Source organism: Perognathus longimembris, chromosome 19 (assembly GCF_023159225.1).
Source record: "Perognathus longimembris pacificus isolate PPM17 chromosome 19, ASM2315922v1, whole genome shotgun sequence".
Taxonomy (NCBI): Eukaryota; Metazoa; Chordata; class Mammalia; order Rodentia; family Heteromyidae; genus Perognathus; species Perognathus longimembris.
In genome coordinates this window covers 41,493,352-41,518,143 of record NC_063179.1, presented here as the reverse complement: position 1 = coordinate 41,518,143, position 24,792 = coordinate 41,493,352, and the positions used below count along the sequence as shown (strand labels likewise).

General features: G+C 46.6%; 1 protein-coding gene across 1 annotated transcript; it reads left to right on the top strand.

Moving 5' to 3' along the window:
* Positions 1–1,997: 1,997 nt before the first annotated feature.
* Hexb (hexosaminidase subunit beta) lies at positions 1,998–24,792 on the top strand. Its single transcript, XM_048368051.1, has 14 exons — positions 1,998–2,278; positions 5,974–6,119; positions 9,801–9,866; positions 12,485–12,531; positions 13,035–13,145; positions 15,063–15,164; positions 17,285–17,414; positions 19,510–19,690; positions 20,211–20,297; positions 21,295–21,367; positions 22,266–22,440; positions 23,811–23,901; positions 24,231–24,332; positions 24,592–24,792. Exons 1-14 carry the CDS (start codon positions 2,028–2,030, stop codon positions 24,647–24,649), a joined length of 1,620 nt encoding a protein of 539 aa, XP_048224008.1. The 5' UTR covers positions 1,998–2,027; the 3' UTR covers positions 24,650–24,792.

Below are 24,792 nucleotides of genomic sequence, written 5' to 3'. Positions count from 1 at the left end.
GCAATACAGCAGCCTGCAGTAATACAGGAAGGGCGCATGGCTTTGCAGCGGCTTACCTGTACGGAATAGAATGGGACAGACACGATGTGTGTCACTTGTAAGATCAAGTTACGTAAAGGCACGGTGGGTTTCTCCTTTTCAGGCTTTCTCTTGAGTCACTTGCTCCGGAGGAAGCCAGCTGCCGTTCTGTACACAAAGCCCCTTGGAGAGGCTTCTGGGACGAGGGACTGAGGCCCTTAACCCAGAGCCAATGGAGAACTGGCTGCCTACCACGGGAGCTCAGAAGCGGATCTTCCAACACCAGCGGAGGCTCCAGAACACAGTCTTCAGGCTGAGGGGTGGAACTCGGTGGTGAAGGTATGCTTAGCACGTGTGAGATAATTGTTATCTTACTACTAAGTGGGTGCAACATGAATTTGCAGTTGAATATTGGACGGCCACATTTTGCCCTATTAGCCTTCAATTGACCTTAAAAATGGCAGTGAACATTCAATGTGTGTTAACTGAAAATTAAACGTATGACAGCTACAGATTAAATTCTTGTGAACTTTAAGAAGAGGGGAGAGTCGTCATGCGATCCTTGCTTTTACAGAAAAACCCGACTTTGTAGCGTTTCCTAAGGGGCGGTTATGAAGAGCAACTTGTCAGTTGAGATGTGTTAGCAGGGCTGATAGGGCCGAGCATGGGCCATGAACTGATTTCAAGAGTTGTCCTCAAGCCCTAGGTCTTTCCCAGTTCATCAGGAGAGGACCTGCCTGAGAAGAAATTGAGTGTAGAGAAAATGGGACTTCATAGTTACGTAAGGACAGGCAAGGGAGGGAACTAAGGACAGACATGGATCTGCCGATATCACTGGCTTGCATTTAATGCATTTCACGTCCAAATATTATACAAACAAACCTGCACAACTATTTAAGCGTCCCTCAAGAATGTGAACCGAGGGCCTCTGTTTCCTAGGCAGAAACTCTACAACTAGAGCCACACACTTAGTCCTGTTGAGCGGTCTTTGAATCACACTGTAATAATTTTCTAAGGAATTTAATTTAAAAATCGGATGCATCGTCATTTTACATTGTGCAGACATTGTAAGCTTTGGGGGGGAAATTTACACTTGGACAATGAATCATTTATTCCCAATTATCCTCTTTGCATCCCTTTTGTATTAACTTGGTCTAAGGCATCCTTTGATTGTTTTGTTTTGTTTTGTTTTTTAGTTTATTTTTTAATCCTCTCCTCATCTCAATTATTTGCTCCCCCAAGACTTTTTCTCTGCACCCCATCTAGAGAGGCATGTCTGTCCTATCAGCTATCTGGGAAGCAGAGACCAGAGGATCTTAGCGACCCAGGAAACATTAGGGAGGGATCTTATCTAAAAAATAAACGGGGCACCGCTGGGTTCGTAGGTCCCGGCTACCCAGAACCGCAACCCCAGGCCAGCCTGGGCCAAGGGAGGGCGGAGGGCGCGCGGCACACCCGGGGTCCCGGGGCTCGACGCGGCGGCGGGCGCCAGAGGCCCAGCCGCCCCAGCGGGAAGAGAGCAGCGACCCAGGGCCGTCAACTTCCCGGTGTCAAGCCGGGGGTGCCCCAAAGGGGGCCGCGGCGCAGGGCTGGCGTCCCAGTTCCCCACACCCCGCAATCGGAGGCGCGGCCTGCGCCCGGGGGTCCGGGGGTCCGGGGGCCCGGGGGTCCGGGGGTCCGGGAGGCGCGGCCTGCGCCCGGGGGTCCGGGGGTCCGGGGGCCCGGGGGTCCGGGGGTCCGGGGGCCCGGGGGTCCGGGGGTCCGGGGGTCCGGGGGTCCGGGGGTCCCGGGGCCCGGGGCCGTGCGTCCGCCCGGGGGTGCGCCGCGCAGCCGGGGCCGTCCGTCCGCCCGTCCGCCCGCCCGGGGAGCCGCCCGCCCGCCCGGGGAGCCGCCCGCGGCCGCGGAGGCGGAGTCGGGGGCGCGGCCGGCCGTCGCCTGACGCGCTCCTCCTCCTCCTCCTCCCCGGGGCCGGGCGGGCGGTGCGCGCCGCACAGTCTCCCGGAGCAGCCATGGAGCCGCGGCCCGCGCGCGCTCGGGGGCCCGGGCTGCCGCTGCCGCTGCGGGCGCTGGCGGCGGCGCTGCTGCTGGCGCAGGCGGGGCGGGCGGCGGGCGACCCGGGGCCGGCGCTGTGGCCCAGGCCGCTCTCGGTGAGCTCGTCCCCGCGCTCGCTGCGCCTCTCCCCGGAGAACTTCTACATCCGCCACGGCCTCAACTCCACGGCGGGCCCGTCCTGCTCGCTGCTGCAGGAGGCGTTCCGGCGGTGAGCAGCCCCCCGCCCCCCCACCCACCCCAGGCGGGGCCGGGGCGCGGGCTGGGCCTCCCGGGGAGCCGCGGACCCCGCAGCCCCCTCCTGACCTCGCGCGCGCGGGCGTGGGGAGCCGGGGCTCCGCGGCTGACACCGAGATGGGCCCGCGAGGACCAATGGGGCGGATGAAGGGGGGACTTCCTCCCCCGAGGGGACGGGGCTGCGGAGGGGCTTGGGAGGATGATGAACGCAGCGGGCCGGACTTACCTAGATACGCTTTGGGGGGGTGGGGGGGTGGGGACTCCCCAAAGTTGTCATTTACAAGCCAGGCTGTCCGTCGCTTTCCAAATGAACAATTAAGTTGGCAGAAGACCTTAAGTCCCAGCGCTATGGAAAATTCCTCCCTAGCCCCGGGTACGGCGGGAGATGAGCTTGTGAGGCCACCGGGGAGCCGATTCCCACGCAAACCCACGAGAGCCTGGGCTGTCAACGGTCACCAACACGGAGGATCTGGATCGAAAGCCACGACCCTCGGATAGGCAGGGGTTTTGCTGTGATTGTCACAGGGGCAGGGTATTTCCAACTTGGCAGATACTTGATTGGATGGCATTTAGCAAGCAAGTCTTGTCCTGTTTCTATTGGCCATCTACCCTTTCAGTTAACTGTTTTGGCTTTGATATCGGGAACTGGCCTTGGTATCAGGAACTGACAACAGGTGTTCACGTAGCACTGATGCAGGGGGTTAGTGCAGGGGGTAGAGCAAGTCACAAATGGGTTAAGCAAGCCGTTTACAGAAGCAGAATATTGCAGTCAGGCTAACCTAGTACCAACTTTAACAATTGCTACCATGTTTCCCATTACCACTAAGCAAGCATGAGCGGGCCAGAACAATCCAGTGCCCAATCGTAAGTAAACCAACCTGACAGTTACCATGGCATTTCTACTACTCTTCTGGTTATTTCTATAGTCTATGACTATGATCATTTTTACTGTCCGTTACCATGGTTGCTACCCAGGTACAGAGGGGAACAGGGGCTCCCTACGTTTTTAAAAGTCAAACTACAAGAAACTAGTCTCCCGGGTGGGGTGGGGATGCAGCCCTCTAGCATGGAGTCATCACCAGGGTTTAGAAGCTGTTATAATTTTAACACTAAAACTTATATTTAGTTACTCCGGTTTTCAGGTCAGCCCTAACAAGCTAATCTCAGTCTTTTCTAAGGGCCTGTTCCCAGGCGATTCGGCTGCTTTTCTGTTTGCTGCAATGGTCATGTGCTCTGCAGCTTCCTCTTTGCGCCTCCGTGTACTTCTCCGCTCTCCCAGCCCTAAAGGCCGCAGGGGGGTTTCACACGTAACCCACCCCAGGGAGGGGCTGGCAGGGTGCGTTTGGGGAGGTGTTGGGTTGAGCCACCTGCGGTCTCCTCTGTGAGGGACCTGTGTAGGTGGGACTGACCTGAAGGATTGTCGTTCGGTGCCGCTAGGCCTCCTTTCTCTCCCAGATTCAGTCTCTGCATCGAGGGATGATTATTGCTGCCGACTACTGTCTGCAGGACACCAAGTAGCTGGAGGAAATACTAAGCCAGATTCAAGAGAATGCTTAGGTTTGGGTGGGAGATGGCTCATTCTCTGCTGCCGTCTCCTCTTACCGCTGGGGTTTCAACTCAGTGCCTCAAACTCTTTCTTAGCTTTTTCCTACCAAAGCTCGTACTTGATCATTTGAGCCACCGCTTTTTGCCATGTGAGATCCTCTTGGATTTATCTGCCTGAGCTGGCATTGAACTTCGATCTTCAGATCTCAGCCTCCTGAGTAATCAAGATTACAAGTGTGAACCACTAGCCAGGTGCTTCTTTTTTGTCCAACAAATGCTCACCCTGTAATGCTTTGGTATTGAAACAGCTAACAGGTAGGGATGTTATGGGGACACAGTAAAATCAAAGGAAGGGATTGATTACCTTGCCGGGCCATCATGATTGTAATAGTTACTTGAAGAACATTTTTTTAAAGATCTTAACTAGGATTGTCAGTCTTACAACCCTACCAGAGTGGCTTTGGGACTCATTGTAAAATTGGATTTTCCTTCTGCTTGGTGATACAGTAACAAAGTATGGATGACATTAGTTAATGGGTAGATACGCAGGATTGAATCAGCTGGAAGCTAGCTCAGAAACAAGGCTTGGCATTTCGAGACTGGTGCAGATTAATTGCCCTAAGACTGTACTTAATAATCCCTGACCTGTGTGGGAAGCACTACTAATTGTACCTGGCATTGTTTGGAAGCAGGTGGTAAAACATTGCTAAGACTGGAAAGCATGCAGGTTGAGCTTGGGGCGAGCCCAGGGACCCAGGTTAGCTCAGAGGAAAACCATGATGGGCTTGAAATGATTTCTGGGTGTGGGGATATTTAGAAAACTCTAGGTGGAGAGAAGACAGACAGCCCAGGCCTCTTATGCGTCTTGTCTTTGTAAAGCCATCGGTTTACACCATATGAGGCCCTCATTTAAAAAAATGAATGAATAGCTTCCATGTATTACTTCATAAAAGGCTGGTCAACACTTTACTCAGCTCTCAGAGTAACTGGGGAACCAAACCCAGGGGTTGGCAAATGCCAGGCCAGTGCTTTACCATATCCATAGTTCCTTTACTTTCCTTCCAGGTCCTAACATAAACTGTATCATCTTAATTGTTTTTAAAGTACATGCTGACATGGTCTTAGTTTTCTTTACAGCTATCAAAGTCTTCCTGTGAGAAAGGCTCTTAGTACCGTCATCCCTTGTCTTCTCTCATAGGTTCACTTCCATAGACATCCCAACTCGATCTTCCCACCCCTTTGGAAAAGTACACGATGTTTTCTGTCTACATGGCATGTACAACCTCTGGCCTATCCAAAGTCAATAAAATATTTAAGCAGTTGCTTTGAAGCCTTTCTGATCTTTCATCTTCAGCATCTTTCGATTCTTATTTGCTGTCTTTTTTTTCTGTTCACTCCCCTTCTCCCCTAGACAAGGTCTCGCCATGAGTTAGTTCAAGCTGGCCTGGATCACTAGGGAACTAAGGCAGGTTTTAGATTCTCAATCCTTTTGCCTTAGCCTCCCAAGTGCTGGGATTACAGGAGTGAATCATCCTCCCTGGCCTGATTGCTAGTCCTTAACTGGGGCTTCATTGGAGTCACTTGGGAATATAAGTGGAAGTATTCAAACTTCTCAGGTGTGGGTTCTGTTGTCAGAAATCCTAATCTAGAGCTCTGTACACCAGTGTGTGTGTGTGTGTGTGTGTGTGTGTGTGTGTGAGAGAGAGAGAGAGAGAGAGAGCGAGAGAGAGAGAGAGAGTTTCCTGAGGCTTGAACTCAGGGCCTAGGTGATGTCCCTGAGCTTTTTTGCTCAAGACTAGTGCTCTAGCCCTTGAGCCACAGCTCTCTCCTGGCGTTTTGGTAGTTAATTGGAGATGAGCGTCTCATGGACTTTCTTACCTGGGCTGTTTTGAACTTCGATGTTCAGAGTTCAGCTTCCTGAGTAGCTAGGATGACAGGCGTGAGCCACCGGCACCTGGCTTTGGTTATCAGAAATGTTAAACTCCCAAAGCAATTCTGATGTACAGCTTAGGTACAAATTCCTAGTTCGACCCCACGTCGGAGGCACGGACTTGAAGTGACACGTGTGTTTAAAATCGGGTCAGAATGCACTGAAACTGGTTGACATTTTATTTCTGCCCACAGATATTATGACTATATTTTTGGCTTCCACAAGTGGCACCACGGCCACTTCAGAGTCCAGGCTGGGTCTCAGCTGGAGCAGCTTGTCGTCTCCATCGTCCTGGAGTCACAGTGTGATAGTTTTCCCAACGTATCTGCAGACGAGTCCTGTAAGTACCGCCTGCGCACAGCCACGGCCGGACCTCTAAGCACGGGAAGTGCTTAGACATGGGCCACTCAGGTAGAAATAAGCACTTCATGACTGGTTTTACAGCATTAAACAGTTAAACGTTTTACACAGATCTAAACCTTAACATGAATATGGAAAAACTACATGTGGATGGGTCCTGGACACAAGGTTTTTGTTGCTGTTTTTGCTGGTCCTAGGGCTTGGACTCAGGGCCTACACGCTGAGCTTTTTATTTTATTTTATTTTATTTCGCCAGTCCTGGGGCTTGGACTCGGGGCCTGAGCACTGTCTTTGGCTTCTTTTTGCTCAAGGCTAGCACTCTGCCACTTGAGCCACAGCGCCACTTCTGGCCGTTTTCTATATATGTGGTGCTGGGGAATCGAACCCAGGGCTTCATGTATGCGAGGCAAGCACTCTACCACTAGGCCACATTCCCAGCTTTTTTGCTCAAGGCGAGTGCTCTACCACTTTGAGCCATGGAGCCACTTCCAGTTTTCTGGTGGTTAATTGTAGGTAAGAGTCTCATGGCCTTTTCTGCCCCAGCTGACTTTGAACTGGGATCCTCAGATCTCAGCCTCCTGAATACCTAGGATGACAGGTGTCAGCCACCAGTGCCCAGCTTTTCTTTTTCTATTGCATGACTAATAATACCTCAGTCCTCACATCTCAGCCTCCAAAGTAGCTAAAATAACAGACATGAGCCACCACTGCCTGGTTAGGTAAGATTTAATAAATGGCTTCTTTGGTTTTTGTTCAATGTAGTGATCAGATACTCAGCTTCTAAGGATGGTATACCAAATAGGGTTTGCTCTCTGAATTGACACTGAGATGCCATTATCTTATCAAGGAAGCTTTGCTGTCTGTTATCAGGCAAGGCTGCTGACTTTTTGCCAGTTGTGAAATAAATTGCCTTGAGACTGCAGAGTTGCCATAGCTTATCTTCCAGTCTGCTCGCCTCGTCCTCTGCCTGGAAGGGAAGCTTTGTAGGGGTAGGGTAGGGCCTGTACCGGAGGTTGAATTTGTGAGCTCGGGTCCTCCTAGGTTGGCATTCTACACCTGGAGCCATGCTCCCAGTCCAAAAAACCTGTTGGAAAAAGTGATTGAGGACCCGGGGATGTGGCTTAGTGGTAGAGTGCGTGCTTAGCATTTGTCAAGCACTGGGTTTGATTCCTCAGCACCACAGAAACAGGACAAGCCAGAAGTGGTGCTCAAGTGGTAGAATGCCAGCTTTGAGCAGAAAGGTTAAGGGACAATGCCCACAAAATAGTTATCTAATTAACTAATAAAAACAGGTACATCCAGGCCCTGGTGGCTCGGGCCTATAATCCTTGCTACTCAGGAAGCTGAGATCTGAGGATCATGGTTTGAAACTTGGGATCCAGCCTTTGGACTTGACGCCCTTCCCCCAGCCCTGGGGAATGCAGAAGCAGGCTACTGGGTTCTTTGGGTCCGGAAGCAGAAGAACTGGCTTTGCACCCAGCCCCCAACTCTCTCCCCAGCCCAGGCGCCTCCCAGTCTCGCCCTGGCAGGGCACTTTCGAGTGACGTTAGCTCAAGGGGGTCATGTGACAGCTCTCAGCCTATCGGCGTCCTGGCCGATCGCCTTCTCTCGCTATCATTTCCCTTTACCCCCGCCTTAATAAATCAGATCGCTCTGGAAGCTTCTCCGAGACTCGCGTACGCCTGGCTTTTTTACCGGTAAGGAGGTGGGCGAGCGTTCTCGTTAGGCCGCCCGTGAGGTCAGTACTGACCCCTCCGCCCCATCCTGGCTATCTGCCGGCCGGGTGACCAGGAGAGAGGACGAGAAAAGGGGGTGGCAAGAGACCTAGCTGAGCCTTGATCCCCACACCGGGGGAGGCGACACGAGCCCGACAGAAACCACCCTGGACAGGAGCATCTATAAGAGTCTCATCTCTAGTTAACCAAGAAAAAACAAGAAGTCAGAAGTGGCACTGTGGCTGAAGGGATTAGCCTTGAGCACATAGGCTCAAAGAAGGACATTGCTCGGGCCCTGAGTTCAAGCCCCAGGACCAGCAAAAAAGAAATGAAAGAAATAAAAATCAAAATTCTATATCTATGTGCCTGTATATTTAGAAAACACTCTTATGATTGCTGTAAATGAGTCAGCTGCTCCATCCTAGCAGCCAGTCTTCCACTGTTGAAAAATCATCAGTACAGCACATCGAAGCTTTGTTGATGATGCTTTTCCATGACACTTCAAAGTCATAATGTGTCAGAGTGGTTTCTAAATGGTGACTGATGGATCAGTGAGCTCTAAATAGGTGAGAATTGTACATGGATGAAGAGAAGACGATTTTTCTTTTTGTCCGAGGCAGGGATTCGAACTCATGATCTGATGCTTTCACTTATCAGCTGATGCTCTACCACTGGAACTATTGCCTCCAACCCCAGGACATGAACATTATTAAGTTTTTGCCACTCCTGGGGCTTGGACTCAGCCTGAGCGCTGTCCCTGGCTTCCTTTGTTTGTTCAAGGCTAGCACTCTACCTCTTGAGCCACAGCGCCACTTCTGGATTTTTCTGTTTATATGGTGCTGAGGAATCGAACCCAGGGCTTCATGCATGCGAGGCAAGCACTCTACCACTAGGCCACCTTCTCAGTCCATGATTATTTTTATACCGCACTCACACTAGCAGTCTGTAGGCTGGCAGTTTGCTGTGTCCGCACTGTATTCTGATAGAGAAGCTATCCTGTCAGAAGACTGTCAGCAGAGCGGGTCACGTGATTGGAACATGTGACCTCCCTGCAGACTGTCCTGTGACAGTAGTCTGGGTGGTGGTAGTGGAGGGTGACGATTCAGTCCACAGGGCACAGCATAACATCATTAACCTCTCGTCCTGGAGTGTCTTCACCGTGGCAAAGTCTGCATTTGCCACACCTTTAGCTGTCACTCTGTGCCCTCCAGACCTTTCCTTTCTGTGGCTGACACCTCCATTTCCCAGCTCTCTCTCAAAGGCTAAACCCATTGGGGGCCACCCTTGGGAGAGTGTGATTTCAGAAACGTACAATCCGTGCCCAGGTCCTGAGTTCGAGCCCCAGGACTGGTTATAATAAAAACAAAACTACCCAAGGAACAGCTAGAGTTCCTTTCTTGATGGATGGGAGCTTTTTGTTTAGTGGGAAAAAGTCCCAGGGAGCTAGAGAGTAGGTCTTAAGGAAGGCAGGTTTGTCCAGAGGATACTGAGGCAAGGGGCCACGCTGCGGGAAGCAGTGGCGGGAGTACTCTGGTCGTTGAGGAGTTGGAGGTTTGAGTGGCCAGAGGAATTGTGGGCATTGCCGTGTTTGCAGGTCTGACCTCAAACCTCAGCTTAGCCGGGACTCTACTTTGTAGAGAGGCAATTGAAAAAAAAAAAAAAACGAGGAGCCAAGGAGATGATACTAACAGGCCCTCCTCGAACAGCTCTGCTGCCTGAGTTGTGGTACTGGGCTGCACGGACTCGAACACAAGAGCGGGGTGGGTAGGAGTGAGGCGGGAGGCGCTTCAGTGGACACACGTGGAGTTTAAGGAGTCTGCAGGACAGCTGGGTGGAGACAGACCAGAGGAAAGGGAAATGGATGGGCCGGGGATACCAACGATCGGTGCAGGAAATCTGTCATGTGTCACTGAAGGATGAACAAAGCCCACCTCTCCTCCATGCAGATACTCTACTCGTGCAAGAGCCAGTGGCTGTGCTCAAGGCCAACCGGGTTTGGGGAGCCCTGCGAGGTAAGTCCTATGCAGTTTCTTTGTTTCTGGTAAACTGGATGCTTTGTGAAATGAAGTCCAGCAATCAACGCTGCCCTAGACTCAACACAGGATGCAGTATTATAATTTTTAAATTTTTCTGTTGGTTGTGGGCCTTGAACTTAGGACTTGAGTACTGTGTCCCTGGGGTTTTCTGCTCAAAACTAGTGCTCAACCACTTGGAGCCACAGTTCCAATTCCAGTTTTCTAGTGATTAGAGGTAAGAGTCTCACAGACTTTCCTGCCCAGGCTGGCTTTGAACCTCAATCTTCAGATCTCATCCTCGGGAGTAGCTAGGATTCTAGGTGTGAGTCTCTAGTACCTGGCTCAGGATGCATTATTTATTTCCAAAGTTAGGTCCTACCTAATGCACACAGAAACCTCATTTGAACTTTTCCCAAATATATTCAAGGGTTGTAAGTTTTCTTCAGGGCAGTAATTAACTGATGCTCTTGGGGCTAGAATGTTCTAAGTGGCCCTGGACTGTTCTGCTTAGAAGATTCGGTTTCAGCTAGTGCTTCTTGCTGCCTTTAGTAGCAAGCATTTCTTCCCTAGTTTTAAATTCATGGAGATTCAGAGATATAATTAAGTTTATAGAAACTGTGTGAGAAGATTTATAGGCTGGGGGCTGGGAATATGGCCTAGTGGCAAGAGAGCTCGACTTGTATATATGAAGCCCTGGGTTCGAATCTCCAGCACCACATATCTAGAAAACGGCCAGAAGTGGCGCTGTGGCTCAAGTGGCAGAGTGCTAGCCTTGAGCAAAAAGGAAGCTAGGGACAGTGCTCAGGCCCTGAGTCCAAGGCCCAGGACTGGCCAAAAAAAAAAGATTTATAGGCTGTGGAGTTGGTTAAGGGCAGTTGACAGGGAGAAGTTTTGAAAGATTTCGCTGTGAATTTCAGGGTCTGACCTTCAGAGTTTAGCATAAGGACATTTGTTTTTGCTGCTCAAATGTTGCTTTTAGGGAGATAGATGTCACAATGACCTACAAATAGCAGAACTTTTTAAAAGGGAACTTTTAAAAAATGTGAGCTAGCCAAGAACAGTCATGTAATAAAAAATACAGAAGTCTTTGGACTTGATTCAAGTTGTTATCGAACACAGTCATTGTTATAGGTACACATATATATTCATATGCACACAGACACAGATACACACACACACACACACACACACACACACACACAGAGGTACTAGGGAACTGGGAATTGAATTCAGGGCCTTGAGTTTGCTCGGCAGGTACTCTCCCACTTGGTTTGTGCCTCTATCCCTTTCTTTTTTTAAAAACAAAGTCTTGCTTTTTTTGCTGGGGCTAGACTGAATCTCTCTCCTCCTGCTTATGCTTCGTGCATGGCTGGAATAGCAAGTGTATGCCACCATGCCCAGCTTTTGTATTGGTTCGAATATGTCTTGAGGACGTTTTCCTAGGGCTGGTCTTGAGTGGTAGCTCTCCTGACCCCCAGCCCTTGAGTAGCTAGGATTGCATATCCCACCATTCCCATCTTATCATAACATAAAAACCGTACGATTACCTTGACATTACTTCAAAAGAGAATATGAAAGCCTCTGTAGGTATTTATTATAAATGTGACTGCAATGATTATCATTTCGGTCATTGATATGCAATGTCATATAGTTGCTTTGTCTGCCTGTCTTTTTGGGTGTCTGTTAGGGAGAATAGATAGATTCTTATTGTTTGCCCCCTCCATACTAAAACGAGGAACTTAGAGTATGCAATGACTAGACTTGAGTCCAAAAAGTCTGTATTTGATCTTTACCAACATACTTTCAAAGTGATGTTCTCTAGTGTAGAATGCGTTACATAGCAGAGGATTCTGGTTATTCTTCTCAGGGAGGAGAGGAAGGGCATAGCAAAAGTGGCTTTGAACTGAGGTGTCAGTGTCTCACACCTGTAATCCTGGCTACTCAGGAGGCTGAGATCTGAGGATCATGGTTCAAAGCCAGCCAGGGCAGAAAATCTGTGAGACTCTTTATCTCCAATGAAATACCAAAAAATCTGGAAGTGAAGCTGTGGCTCAAGTGGTAGAGTGCTAGCCTTGAGCAAAATAGCTCAGGGAAAGCACCTAGGCCCCGAGTTCATGCCCCAGGAGCAGCACATACAAAATAAAGTCCCTGGCTATTACTGGTGGTTAAGAAGAATGGTAGTTATTGATAAAGTGAAGGCCAGTTAAAGGAATTAGCCTGTCATCTAGCATATCAGAGAACAATTCACTTGTGTAAAAGCTCATGATTTTACTGTGGGTGAAACATTCTTAAGTTGTAAGTTGGGCCTTACGTTGCAGTTTCATCTTAAGTTTGAATACCTTTCAAATTAATATTTGTAATATTTGATCATAGAAATTCTTAGAGCACTATGTATTTCTTAAGGAACTGGCACTGCTAAGTAATGGGACCGTAACTTCTTTAAAATTCAGCTTTGGTTTTTGAAAATATACTAGAGAATTTAAATATAGCACTCTATTTTAGAGGGATAGACCCAATACTGTATTTTATTTTTCTTTGGATTTGTCTGGAAAAAACTTTTATTCTGTCAATTTTATTGTTTTATAAATTGCTACAATCAATTTTACCTGTCGTAGGTTTGGAGACCTTTAGCCAGTTAATTTATCGCGATTCTTTTGGGACTGTAAGTATGATTATGATATTATTAAAAATTAATTCATAGACATATTACTATTAGAAAATATAGCCTGTTTAGCTACTACTCCCCAAAAGTTTCTATTCCCTAAATATTTATTTTTGGCTGACAAATCGCATGCTTTCTTTTTCTGCTAGTACTGAGGCTTGAACTCAGGGCCTCATGCTCTTATATAGCTTTTTTGTTCGAGGTTGGTGTTCTACCACCTCAGTCATAACCTCCACTTCTGGCTTTTTGCTTGTTAATTGGAGATAAGGGTCTTTTGGATATGTCTACCTGGGCTGGATTTGAACTTCCATCGTAAGATCTCAGCCTCCCGAGTAGCTAGGACAATAGATGTGAGCCACCAACACCTAGCAATTTCATGCTTTTTGGGGGGGTTGTTGTTCTCAATTTTTTATCCAGTATTTACTGGGATAGTTGTAGCCTTTATGGGGCTCAAGGTGAAAGAAAATTCTAAAACTAAATCAAAATTTCATTTTGTCTTCTAGTTTACCATCAATGAGTCCACAGTCACTGATTCTCCGAGGTTTCCTCATAGAGGAATTTTAATTGATACATCCAGGCACTACTTGTCAGTCAAGACTATTCTTAGAACTCTGGTAGGTGATGGTTTTATTCCAGTGCGTCTTCTGTTCTGCAGCTCTGCCCCCTAGTGGTGCTGCCTACGTTGGTTACTTGTGCTTCCATTTAGGTTGGAGCTGGAGGGCTGGTTGTTGTTCTACTAAGTAGGACTAGCATTGGGATTTTTCCCTTCTCTCCCTCTGTATGTGTTTCCTCAGCTGGAAGTGGGGGTTAGGGGAGCATCCTCCTGTTTCCACTTGGACAATCTCAGACAACATATGTAGCCAAGACAGTTAGAAGAGAAACAGGATTTTTGTGGTTGTGAATGTTTTGTTTTTGAGATAGAGTCCCAAAGCCAGGATAGGCTGTTGTTTGTATTTTTGTTGTTGTTTTTTGTCGGTAGTGGGGCTTGAACTCTGGGCCTGGGCGCTGTCCCTGAGCTCTTCGGCTCCAGGCTAGCACTCTACCACTTGAGCCACAGGGCCACTTCTGGTTTTCTGGTGGTTCCTTGGAGATAAAAGCCTCATGGACTTTCCTGCCCAGGCTGGCTTTGAGCCATGATCCTCAGATCTCAGCCTCCTGAGTAACTCGGATTACAGGCGTGAGCCATGTGCCAGCTAGGCTGATCTTGAACTCAAGGTCTCCCTGCCTTAATCTCGGGAGTGAGTGCTGGAAGTATGTGCATGCACTACCATATGTAGCAAGAGCGTTTACTGCCACTGGGCCTCTGGGTATTCTGATTTGTCAACTCCTACTAAGTGTCCTTTTTTTTTTGATAAATGTCCTAAGAAGGGGTCTAAGCATTACTTCCTACCTAGGGGAATGTTCCAGAATAATATGGAACCTCAGAGGTGGTAGAAGATAGGAAGAGAGTTGAGCATAGCTATTTTCTCCTAAAGACTGTGTAATGGGTCATCCCATCTCCTGTCAACTGACTGGAATCCTCTTTTACTTATTAACTGTATTATTTCTATTAAGAAATGTAAACATTTGTATATATATAGTATGTTACCAGCAAGAGCTATTAGGGAAGAGACCTAGTGACTATGTCCATTTTATCTTTTCCAGTGTTGCTTATTGATTTAGGAGTTCTTCCAGTTTGTGTTGTCTTCTGATGTGTCATGGATGTTTTCTATTTGCTTATAATTCCCCCACTGTTCTCAATACCACCGATGTTTAATACTAAATCCCACTAATAACACAGCTTCTAAACTCCCAGGCCTTACCTGTTTATCTTCTTCAGTCTGTACAGATCATTTTAATTTATTCTGTAGCTGTAGAAATTTTGTTTTTTTCTTTTTCTTTTGAGGTAATATCGGCACCATCCCGGGTGTGTGAGCCGCTTTGCAACCTCAGCAATCAGATCTCTGTCCTCAGTGGGAGGGAAGAGGGTTGAAGTTTTGATGGTCTGGCAGGTCATTTTTACCCCCTTACTGTTTTTTATTGTTGTTATTCCTTCAGGGCATACATTAAATCAATAGGGCAATGTGCCCAAATATTTCTCTGGGAGATTATATTGAGTTTTTTTGCATTTCTCAGGATTTATCACGTTTCAGAACCTATGGAAATTGTAGTCCTTGATATATAAATAGCAAATGCGTCATTTTCCTCCGTTGCATTCCCAGTCGCAATAGCAGTCAAGAACTATTTCTGGCCCTAGCACATCACTACGCCCTGGGAATCTCATCGGATACTGCGCTCCATAGAGCAATGTGGCAGCAGACTGCTTAGAATCTATAGGACCTATAGACCTTAGAATCTATAGAATCTCGGCTTCCTGAATAGGCACATGCCATGCAAACCATGTAGGATGAGGAATTCATGCTTTTGCTATTATTCTTTCTTCACCATCAAAATATCTATTTTTAAGGAAGCAGGTTTCTTGGAAGCAATCTCAGAGGTAGCCAGGTGCTGTGGGGTGTGGGTGTTTTCATCTTTCACCTGTTTGCTCGCAGGACGCCATGGCTTTCAATAAGCTGAACGTCCTTCACTGGCACATTGTTGATGACGAGTCTTTCCCCTATCAGAGCGTCAGTTTTCCTCATTTAAGTAGTGAGGTGAGTAATTCCTGTTTCTATGGGCTCTTTACAAAACCTTTGGTACAACTTCATCAGAAGGTTGCAGCTTAAGTGCTTTTTCTTAAAAAATAGAATCAAATTGTAAATGTTAGATATTCGTGGCTTAAAGCTTTTTGTTTACACGATAGCCTAGCATCGTAGATCCATAAATGGTTTTGTTATTGTTGTTATAAATGCTACTGTAGGGCTGGGGATATAGCCTAGTGGCAAGAGTGCCTGCCTCGGATACACGAGGCCCTAGGTTCGATTCCCCAGCACCACATATACAGAAAACGGCCAGAAGCGGCGCTGTGGCTCAAGTGGCAGAGTGCTAGCCTTGAGCGGGAAGAAGCCAGGGACAGTGCTCAGGCCCTGAGTCCAAGGCCCAGGACTGGCCAAAAAAAAAAATAAATAAAAAATAAATAAATAAATAAATAAATGCTACTGTAATTATTGTTGTAAACATTACATAATCTCCAGGAGATATATAATTTTAACAACTTAGTGAATATTTCATGAATAAGTAGGCTGACAGTGTATTTGTTTTAAACAACATTGTCTGGATTTTTTTTTTTTTTTGTCAGTTGTAGGGCTTGAACTCAGGGCCTGGGTGCTGTCCCTGAGCTCTTTTGCTGAAGGACAGTGCTCCACCACTTGAGCCACAGTGCCACTTCATAAACAACATTGTCTGGAAATGTATACATTACTATTTCTTTTTCTCTCTGAAGTCCCAATGAAGTAGGATCTTTTAGAGATGAACTTTTCCTGATAAAACATTGGTGGTCTCTATTAAATGTGTTCACATGGAATATGCTAGAACACTGGGGAGATCCTCACTGTCGCCTACTTTAGCTTCCTATAACACAAAGCAAGTAGCTGACACCCAGAGACGTTTCCACCTTGTGTGAAGCTGCTGTTAGGAAAGGTGAGAGTTGGAGCTTCCCAGAGCCTGAGCTTTACTGCCTGTGTCCCAGTGTTAAGTAATATGTTGTCGGTACTCACTACACACTGGTAGTTGGCTGTAGACTTGGTTAGATACAAATCTGCTATGAGAAGGGGAGGTGGAAGTCAAGAACTCTTTCAGAAGTTGACATTTATAACCTATACTTTGGGAAAGGTGCTAAAAACTCATTTTTTAAATTAGCCTATGTGAGTCATAGGAATGGTTTCATTGTGAAATTTCCATGCATGCATATAATGTACTCGATCAAACTCACCCTTAATCTATCTTCTCCCAACTCCTATCTCTCCTCCTTCCTTTTAAACATTTATGTTTTCATCATTCTATTTTCACAGTTGTGTGAAGTTCCTCGATTGTACTCACCCTCTTTTTACCCTTACCTGTTTGGCTCATTCCTACCTCCAAACAGACCCTTGATTTTAACTTGTGCCATTCAAGTGGGTTGTTCTGTTGTTGATGATGTGGTTAAGGCTAGAGTCTGCGTATGACAGAGAATATCAAATGTTTGTCTTTCCCACTCCATTTTCTTACTACTTTTTTCCATTCTACTCTATGGCTGAAGCAGTAGTGCCTTTTAATGGATCCTTAGCTTTAGTTACAATCAATTCTGAATTCTGAAGGTTCAACATCTTTAGGAACCATCAAGTCACTTAACGAGTATGGAGGAAATTTGAAGGCTGGAGTAAAGTGGCTTTGAAGGAAGAAAGCTGTGCAACAGAGGTGAACTTTGATTCTCCGGTGGGTAAGGGCAGTGTTTACAGAGGTGTCATTTTGGAGACATATTGCTTCTGTTTCACATCTGTTGCGATTCCATGCAACTGGAATAGCAGGATAACACACATTCTTGAAGTGGACGCCTAGAGGAGACAGCTCTACCAGCAAACCTGCGACTCATCCAGAGCGTTCTAATCATTTGTTGATACAATGCTTTGCCAAAAAGTCTCCAAGTGGCTCTCACCCTGGGGGTATGTGTAGGTTAGCAGCAGTGTCCTTTCTGTTTTGTATAGACTTCCTACTTGGAAACCGATGATGATGTATTTTAGAGGATGGTTGAATATTTATCACGACAGGAGAAAGAGCCAGATGTCAAAGTGCACATAGACCCGTTGCAGTTTCATGGACCAAGTTCACTTTGTACATTTGAACTGGACTGTTACAGGGAAGCTATTCTTTGTCTCATGTGTACACACCGAACGACGTCCGCATGGTACTTGAGTACGCCCGCCTGCGAGGGATTCGAGTCATTCCCGAGTTTGACACTCCTGGGCACACACAGTCGTGGGGAAAAGGTAACAAGTCTGTGTTTTGTAAGTTGTGGAAAGTACACACCTGAGGTTCTCTTATTTTATAGTTTGTTATTTGGCTATTTTGTTCTCGGGCTTTTGGGGGACAGCACTAAGGTTTGAACTCGGGGCCTTGTGCTCACTAGGTATTTTGTTGTTGGCTTGCGGGGGGGGGAGGGTGAGGCAGTACTGGGACTTGAACTCAGGATCTTGTGTTCTCCTCTAGCTTTTCCTCAAAGCTGGTGCTCTGACTTGAACCACACCTCCACATCTAGCTTTTTGCTGGTTAATTGGAGTTAAGAGTCTCAGGTTTGTCTGCCCAGGTTAGCTTCAAATGCTGATCCTCAGATCTCAGTTTCCAAGTAACTGGGATTAAAGGCATGAGCCCCCGTGGTATTTTATTCTTAACTGTAGTCTACACAATGGTAGCACTATTGACACTTGTAGTTCAATAATTATCGCATGTCTACTGTGAATAACTCACTATGTTTTGATACTGGCTAAGATATAAAAGCCTGAGGTCAGGGGGTGGGGAGAAGAAACCGTGATAACTGACTTTCTGAGCCAGAAGGTCTCATGGCTAACACTTGTGAGCGGTCAGGATGATAATTGATGGTTCTGACAGAGGGAAGAGCATGAAGAAAGGCATGTGAAAAGTGCGAGTCACAGTCAAGTACAGGGGTACAGCATGGCCGGCAGCAGGAGACTACAGTGAGAGCTTAGAGCCAGCTGTGAGGGCGGGCTTGCTGGAGCTTTAGACCCTGCCTTTGCCATTTAGAAACTAAATCTTGAGTGAGTTATGTAGCATTTCATTTTAAGCTTCCCCATCTGTAAAATGAGGCTGTTACTAGTAGCTCCCATGTGTTTTTTTGAGGATGAAATAATGAACACAAGGGATATAGAAAAGTACACAGCATTTATAATTGTGCAATACTTTGTGTTATCGTGGTAGGCAGGGGAATCATGACTTTGGAAAAGTCCATAATAGAAGACTGAAGGTGAGGCCTTCACCCCTGAAAACCAGCACAGAAGATTCTAAGCGGAGGAGTGATAAGATGGATTCACATTTTGTGAAGACCTTTGTGGAAGTGATCGATTGGGAAGAGAAGGAAGCAAAGTCCTAGAATTGGGGGGGATGGTATGGAAATGAATGGAGAGACATTCTTTTCCTTTTCTTTTGTTAGATGCTGGGCTTGAACTCAGGGCCTGAGCCTTGTCCTTGAGCCTCTAAGTGCTCAAGGCTAGCTAGCGCTCTACCACTTTAGCCACAGTTCCACTTCCTGGAGAGACATTCTGTAAATATAATTCATAGAACTTGGCCACTACTGACTCCAGGAGAAGCAATGACCTCCAGAGTTTGGTATGCCCTTCCCTAGAATTTGGCAACTAGAAACTAGAAAGAGAATTTACGGAATGAGAATTTGATTTTTGTTAGGTCATATCTGAACTACAGCTAGGATTTCCAGTTGAAGTGAGCAGAAAATTTGAGATATGGATTGAATCTCATGAAAAGGGGTTGGAGTAAGCTGAAGATCTGGGAATCATTTGAAGTGGGTAAAATCTCAGGGCTGGAAGTCATGCTTTTTCCTCTTGGAAGAAACTGCCGTAGTGCCTCTCAGTAAATAAGCTTATCTTTTCTGTATAAAATCCCTTAGAGCTTCAATAAAATAAAGTGCAGTTGGTCTAAGGTCGTTCTGACTTTATGATGGTGTTAATGTGATATGCATCCAACAGAAACCATACTTTGAATTTCGATCTTTTCCTATGCAAGTGTTAGGCGGTAGTGACACCCATTCAACAGAAATGGAACCTAGCAAGCCACAACCCCAGCCACCCACATGGTTACACACATAACAATGTATACTCTAAGGTGGGTGGTGGTGCTGAGCTATGGAACTTGGCAGTTGAGGGGTGTGTGTGTGTGTGTGTGTGTGTGTGTGTGTGTGTGTGTGTGATGCATTTTTGGCTAAATGATAGGTTCATAGTACTGTGGGGTTTATTGGGACCTAACACTGCCGTTAGGAAAGGAGCATTTGGGGCAGCGCCTCGTTTTTGTTCATGTTACCCTATTCTAAAAATGGATCTTTGTGCTTTCTCGTAGGTCAGAAAGACCTCCTCACTCCATGCTCCCTGTTCAGGAAGCCAGAACAAACTTTTGGGCCTATAAACCCTATTCTAAATACAACTTACACGTTCCTTAAGACATTTTTCAAAGAGATTAGTAATGTGTTTCCAGATGAGTTCATTCATTTGGGAGGAGATGAGGTGGAATTTCTCTGTTGGTATGATGATTCTAAACTCTGTATCTTTTTAACCCTATTGCACTGGCAGTGTAGAGATTAGGGATTCCGTGCAAAAAAAGAGCATTTGGACTATGATTGCTTATGAGGGTTCCAGCTGGACAACACAACTACTGAGGTGGTTGAGTTTGGGGAGAATGTACGTTTACATTTGGGTGGTGTGACCAAGTAAGACTAGTGGATGGGTTATCGTTTATTTTCCTGTTAACTAGCTTCGGGTGGTGTGACCCAGCGGTCACTCGATTTCAAAGCTCAAGACTCTAGCTGAATACAGAATCAAAGATGCACTTTTGTGATGTAGGAATACCTCAGCCAGGGTGGTGATGGGAAGGAGATGGGGGATAACAGTACTGAGCAAAGAGGTATGTAGTTACACTGGGAGGGGAGGGCGGGCAGCTGAGCCATTTCAGAGTGAAATGGTCAATCAGCACAACTGATGTTAGGGATAGGTACTGATTTCAATACTAGACCAGTAATTTTACTTGCTGTGTTTTTGTTTAAGGGCATCAAATCCCCAAATCCAAAGTTTCATGAAGACAAAAGGCTATGGCGGTGATTATGCCAAACTAGAATCTTTCTATATTAAAAAGTAAGTTATTTGAAAAAAACTGACTTATCAGTGCTTTTTTTTTTTAAATATTTTTTTGGCCAGTCCTGGGGCTTGAACTCAGGGCCTGAGCACTGTCCCTGGATTCTTTTTGCTCAAGGCTAGCACTCTGGCACTTGAGCCACCGCGCCACTTCTGGCCGTTTTCTATATATGTGGTGCTGGGGAATCGAACCCAGGGCTTCATGTATACAAGGCAAGCACTCTTGCCACGAGGCCATATTCCCAGCCCTTATCAATGCTTTTTTGTAAGTTACTTTATATTACTGTGCTTTTTTCCCCTCTCTCAACCTCTTTCCAAAGTGTAGATGTGAAAAGTGACTAAAGAAAGCCATGTGCTTGCACTCCATTCACCACTAACATGGTGGCTGCCGGTGGTTGGCAGTAACTGTTGAAATACAGAAAGGAAGTCAGTCATCTATTGTCAGAGTCCTGGCTTCTCTACCAAGCCTTTTCCACTGTCCAGTTGCCAGAAGAATTTCTCTTTTGTTATTTCCTAGAACATCCTTCCTGCCTTCTCTCCTCCCTTCCTTTCTTCTTTCTTTCCATTCCTCTTTCCTCCTTTTTTTTCCTTTCCTTTCCTTCCCTCCCTCCCTCCCTCCCTCCCTCCCTCCCTTCCTTCTTTTTTTCTTTAGTGCCAGTCCTGAGGCTTAAACTCAAGGACTGAGAGCCGTTCCTTAACGTTTTAACTCAAGGTTAGCACTCTATCACGTGAACCACAGCTCTACTTCCATCTTTTTGGTAGTTAATTGGAGATAAATCTCATGGACTTTCCTGCCCAGGGTGGCTTTGAACTGCAATCCTCAGAACTCATCTTCTGAGTGGCTCGGATTACAGGTGTGAGCCACCAGTACCTGATATTGCATAGCTTTTATACCTCTCAATTTTTATCCAAGTCTTGGATAAAAAATTTTAAAAAAAATGCTGCAGGTCTTAAACATGTTGTTAAAGTGAAATAACTGTTTTTCTCCCAACCCTAGGCTGCTGGATATTATTGCAGCTCTCAATAAGAGATCCATTGTCTGGCAAGAGGTTTTCGACAACAGAGCAAAGGTAAGAATGATGAAAAATGCATGTGATTCGGATGATAGAGGATCTGCTGTTTCCTCCTCCTCACCCTTTCTTTTCCCAGATCATTATTACTCATAAATTGAAGTGTTGTTTTTTTTTTTTTGCCAGTCCTGGGCTTGAACTCAGGGCCTGAGCACTGTCCCTGTCTTTTTTTGTTTTTTGCTCAAGGCTAGCACTCTGCCACTTGAGCCACAGCGCCACTTCCTGTTTTTTCTATATATATGGTGGTGAGGAATTGAACCCAGGGCTTCATGTATATGAGATGAGCACTTTACCACTAGGCCATATTCCCAGCCCCTTGAAGTTATTTTTCCCTCAGAAGGGTATAGTTGATCAAACAAACGAGTCTTGGTTCCTATTCAGGGTATTATATAGTAATATTGTCAATGTACACTTTTTTTTTAAATGCTGTGTTTTTTTCTGTGACACAATGAACATCTTTTATGTTCTGTGGGGCAAGGGAATTTGCGAGTCACCTGCTAGTATACTTTTCCAGAGGGGCTGGGACCCTCCTGATTCCAAAGCAAGCCAAGCATTCGTGTGGGAGCAAAGGCCCTACCGTTGAAGCTCAGCCTCAGCGCTGCAATGCCCGCCACGCGGCGTCCTGTGAGCGCACGTCACAGTATCCAGCTTTCAGAGGGGTGAAGCTGGGATTCGGTGATCAGCAGCGCACAGAACCAACTTTTAAAAAGAGCATGGCTATTCTTCTTTTCCTCTAGGATTTTAGGAAGTCGTGTTTTTAGCTAGCGATCATACCTTTGGATGGTGGATCCATCCGACGTGTTTGTGAGGTCTAATAATACGTATTGCGATTTACGTTCTAGCTAGAATGCTTGTCTTCCGTGGTATTTGCGAGGCCTAATACATGTAACTTTAATAGCTTCATCCAGGCACGATAGTTGAAGTGTGGAAAAGTGAGGATTATTTTGAAGAACTAAGGAAAGTCACGGCAGCTGGCTTTCCTGCAATCCTTTCTGCTCCGTGGTACTTAGATCTGATTAGCTATGGGCAAGATTGGAGAACATATTACAGCGTGGAGCCCTTGGATTTTCAGGGTAAGTGACAACCATTATTGCCTTGACTTGTTTTCTTCCTTAGCCTCCCCGTCAGGAAACTGAACCTACTGTTTTCCCTTTTGTTTCTTAATTTTATCTAAAAACAACAAAACCAAACACTTCAGAATTATTTTAAAGACTAAGATTGATCTAAGCAAAAAGAATTTAGAAGTAGATTCCCTTAGAGTCAACCTCCAGTTGTCACTGATCTGCTGTCTACGTTTGAAAGATGTTTGGCTGTGTTCAATTGTAGGGCACTTAGTAAAGTGGTAGTTTGGTTCTATGATTTCAAGGTGTGTAGTCCTTGGTATTCTTTTTTTTTTGGCCAGTCCTGGGGCTTGAACTCAGGGCCTGAGCACTGTCCCTGGCTTCTTCTTGCTCAAGGCTAGCACTCTGCCACTTGAGCCACAGTGCCACTTCTGGCTTTTTCTGTTTATGTGGTGCTGAGGAATCGAACCCAGGGCTTCATGCATGCTAGGCAAACACTCTACCACTAAGCCACATTCCCAGCCCCTTTCCTACTTTTTGTTGGGTAATCCTTGCACTTTTGATCCTCCTAATCTCAACCCCCTAATGACTACAGGCATGAGTCACTTTGCTTAGCTCCATCCAGTTTGTTGATTAGTCTTGAGTATAAAATTTGCTTTTGCCAGGAAAAGTTTTAAAACTTTAGTACTATTGAAAGTTGATGTAACTTTCTCTAGAAAGCATTCCATGAGGTTCAGACGAGATCAGGCGCGTTCAGGGTGGCATGGCCGTAGACTCCATGAGGTTCAGAAAGTCATGATTACTATAAAAAATAGTTATTAGTTGCACAGCCTTAAAAATACTAAGAGGTATAAATTGAAGGCAGGCATTATAGTAGTCATAACTCATTAAAATGAAACAAGTATGCAACCTGTATTTCTAGCATGTTATTGTCACTGGGGGAAAAGTGGATTCTGGTACGGAATAACTGTATAAAGCCAAAAGAAGCCAGGTGCCAGGGGCTCCTGCCTGTAATGTGAGCTCACTACTCAGGAGGCTGAGCTCTGAAGATAGCAGTTTGAAGCCAGCCTGTGCAGCAAAGTCCCTGAGATTTTTATCTCCAGTTACGGACCAAAAAGCTGGAAATAGATCTCCGCAGCTCACGTGGTACAGCGCTAACCTGGAGCAGAAAAGCTCAGGGACAGCACCCAGACCCTGAGTTCAAACCTCAGGTCCATCACAAGAAAAAAGAATTTTTACTTTTGGTCCACCACGTTGTGTGGACAAAAACCTGTGACCCATGGGTTAGGGGCGGCCCTAGTACCGACCCAGAAGGGCAGTGGTGTCCCTGTGGCCAGGCCTTGAGTGGCCTTGCTGACATCCTCTCAATGTTGTTACTGGAGGTTCTGAGAAGCAGAAACAGCTCGTCATGGGTGGAGAGGCCTGCCTGTGGGGAGAATATGTGGATTCAACCAACCTCACTCCAAGATTATGGTAAGGACCTGAGCATTTTGATTTAATTAAAATGTCTTGGTTGCAGGAAAGCACTAGGAATCACCCCCAGCATAGGGGTTTGATACTTATTTAAGGAACTTTGTTGTGCAATGGTGGTATTCACTAGATAACTGTGTTGAAAAAGATCTATACACCTTGTGTATCGGACGGGAGAAAGGGAAGAGGTGACATTGTCCAAAACGACCTGTACTTTTTACCTGACTTAGGTAACTGTAAACCCTTTGTAGCACACCTTTAGAGTCATTTAAAAATTAAATACAAAATGTAAAAAAGAAGCTATTTTTGGAGATGTGCTGTTTCCATTTTAGGCCTCGGGCAAGCGCTGTGGCTGAGAGACTCTGGAGCCCCAAGGGCAAGAACATCACCGAGGCCTACGCCAGGCTGGCGCGGCACCGCTGCCGGATGGTCAGGTAAGGACCCAGCCGCTGGCCGAGCGCAGGGTGGTAGCGAGGCCCCCGGATTCCTTGACCCAGCCCCACAGATGGGCCGCAAGTAGAAATGCGACCTAAAACATGGTGATTCGTTTGGAAAAACTGGGAATTGATTTTTGCGTGTCAAGTACCTGGGACTTGCCTCAGTGTCCCAGAGAGAGCTGTACAGTGTCAGGGAGCTCAGCGCTTAGGCCCTGCGCCACGGCTTCTGCTGATGTCCCCGCCCGCCCGCCCGCAGGCGCGGGATCGCTGCGCAGCCCCTCTTCAGTGGACACTGCAGCCACGAGGACACGTAGCGGCCGCGGACACGGCGCGGAGGACGCGGCGGCCACAGCCACGGCGCAGAGGGAAAGCCCACAGCCCGAGGACGGCAGGCGTCGTGCAATCACGTCCGCTAAGGTTGAGCCGCCCTGTTGAATAAAGTATTTTATTGATTGAA

Bases quoted from the DNA above. Each gene is read 5' to 3' on its own strand.
- Hexb (XM_048368051.1), top strand. From the start codon at position 2,028: ATGGAGCCGCGGCCCGCGCGCGCTCGGGGGCCCGGGCTGCCGCTGCCG. The intron at 2,279-5,973 runs GTGAGCAGCCCC...TTCTGCCCACAG, and splicing joins CTGCAGGAGGCGTTCCGGCG to ATATTATGACTATATTTTTG. The intron at 19,691-20,210 runs GTATGATGATTC...TTTTTGTTTAAG, and splicing joins GAGGTGGAATTTCTCTGTTG to GGCATCAAATCCCCAAATCC.